An 888-nucleotide genomic window follows, 5' to 3' on the forward strand; every position below is an offset into this window, starting at 1 on the left:
CTGAGTTGGATGACAGGCTGCAGCAGCCACAGTTCCAGGTACCCAGCAGCCCTTCCTGGGGTGGGGTTCAATCCTTCACCCCCCAGGTGGGCACTGGGTGTGGCACAGAGAGTCACTTCAAGTCCTCCCCCGGTGTCTGCCCCAGGCGATTCGCCAGCTGGGCAACGACATTGAGAAGATGCTCATGAAAATTCAGACTGGGCAGAGGGTGACCAGCATGTACCTGCAGGTGCAGGACATCATGAGGAAGGTGAGCTCCTGCTCACCGTGCCATCATCCCACCTGCTCCCCCTGCAAAGGCACGAGGTGCCCAAGGGGCCATGTCCAAGGGGATGCTCTCCTGGATTGGTGGGGTCCTCCCGCTCCCCCCATCCCCTGTCACAGCCTGGGGGACCCCCGGGGCTCGGGGGGTGACGTGCTGTGTTCCCTGTGTCCCAGGAGCTGTTCTACCTGCCTCGGTACCTGGACCTCATGTGTGGGATAACTGTGATGTACAATGAGGAGCTCACATCCCGGCAAGACCTCAAAGCCACTGATGTAATCAAGGTGAGCCTTGGGACAAGGACCTTGGGGTCCCTTCCCACCCTCCAGTGCCCCCAGAGAGCACCACATACCCGGGCCTGTGAGCCTTCCTTCAGTGAAGAGCAAAAGAGACAGAGCTGGAGTCACCCACAGCACCCAGATGCCTCCACAGCTCTTCCTGGGCCTTCCTTGCCTGAAGCACCAGACATGGGGAAGGCAGCTTGCTCCATGCCCCAGCCCTCCTTTCCCAGCTTCCTTCCCAGCCTGTTTGCATGGAATTGAGGATATTTTTGACATTGGCTATCCCGAAAGCTCAACTAGGTCACAAATCATAGATTCATGGAATGGTTTCGGTTGGAAGGGACC

At 58.6% G+C, this 888-nt stretch overlaps 1 protein-coding gene across 1 annotated transcript in view; it reads left to right on the forward strand.

Annotated features, from left to right (window-relative positions):
* The window catches only part of LOC103759489 (coiled-coil domain-containing protein 183), an 8811-nt gene that overhangs the window by 5724 nt on the left and 2199 nt on the right, over window positions 1–888 (forward strand). Inside the window, exons 4-5 of the mRNA XM_029961231.1 lie at window positions 146–250; window positions 439–546. Coding sequence (XP_029817091.1) covers window positions 146–250; window positions 439–546 — 213 coding nt within the window. The remainder of the gene's footprint in view (window positions 1–145; window positions 251–438; window positions 547–888) is intronic.

This window comes from Manacus vitellinus, unplaced genomic scaffold, assembly GCF_001715985.3.
Source record: "Manacus vitellinus isolate BGI_N305 unplaced genomic scaffold, ASM171598v3 scaffold_32_pilon, whole genome shotgun sequence".
Taxonomy (NCBI): Eukaryota; Metazoa; Chordata; class Aves; order Passeriformes; family Pipridae; genus Manacus; species Manacus vitellinus.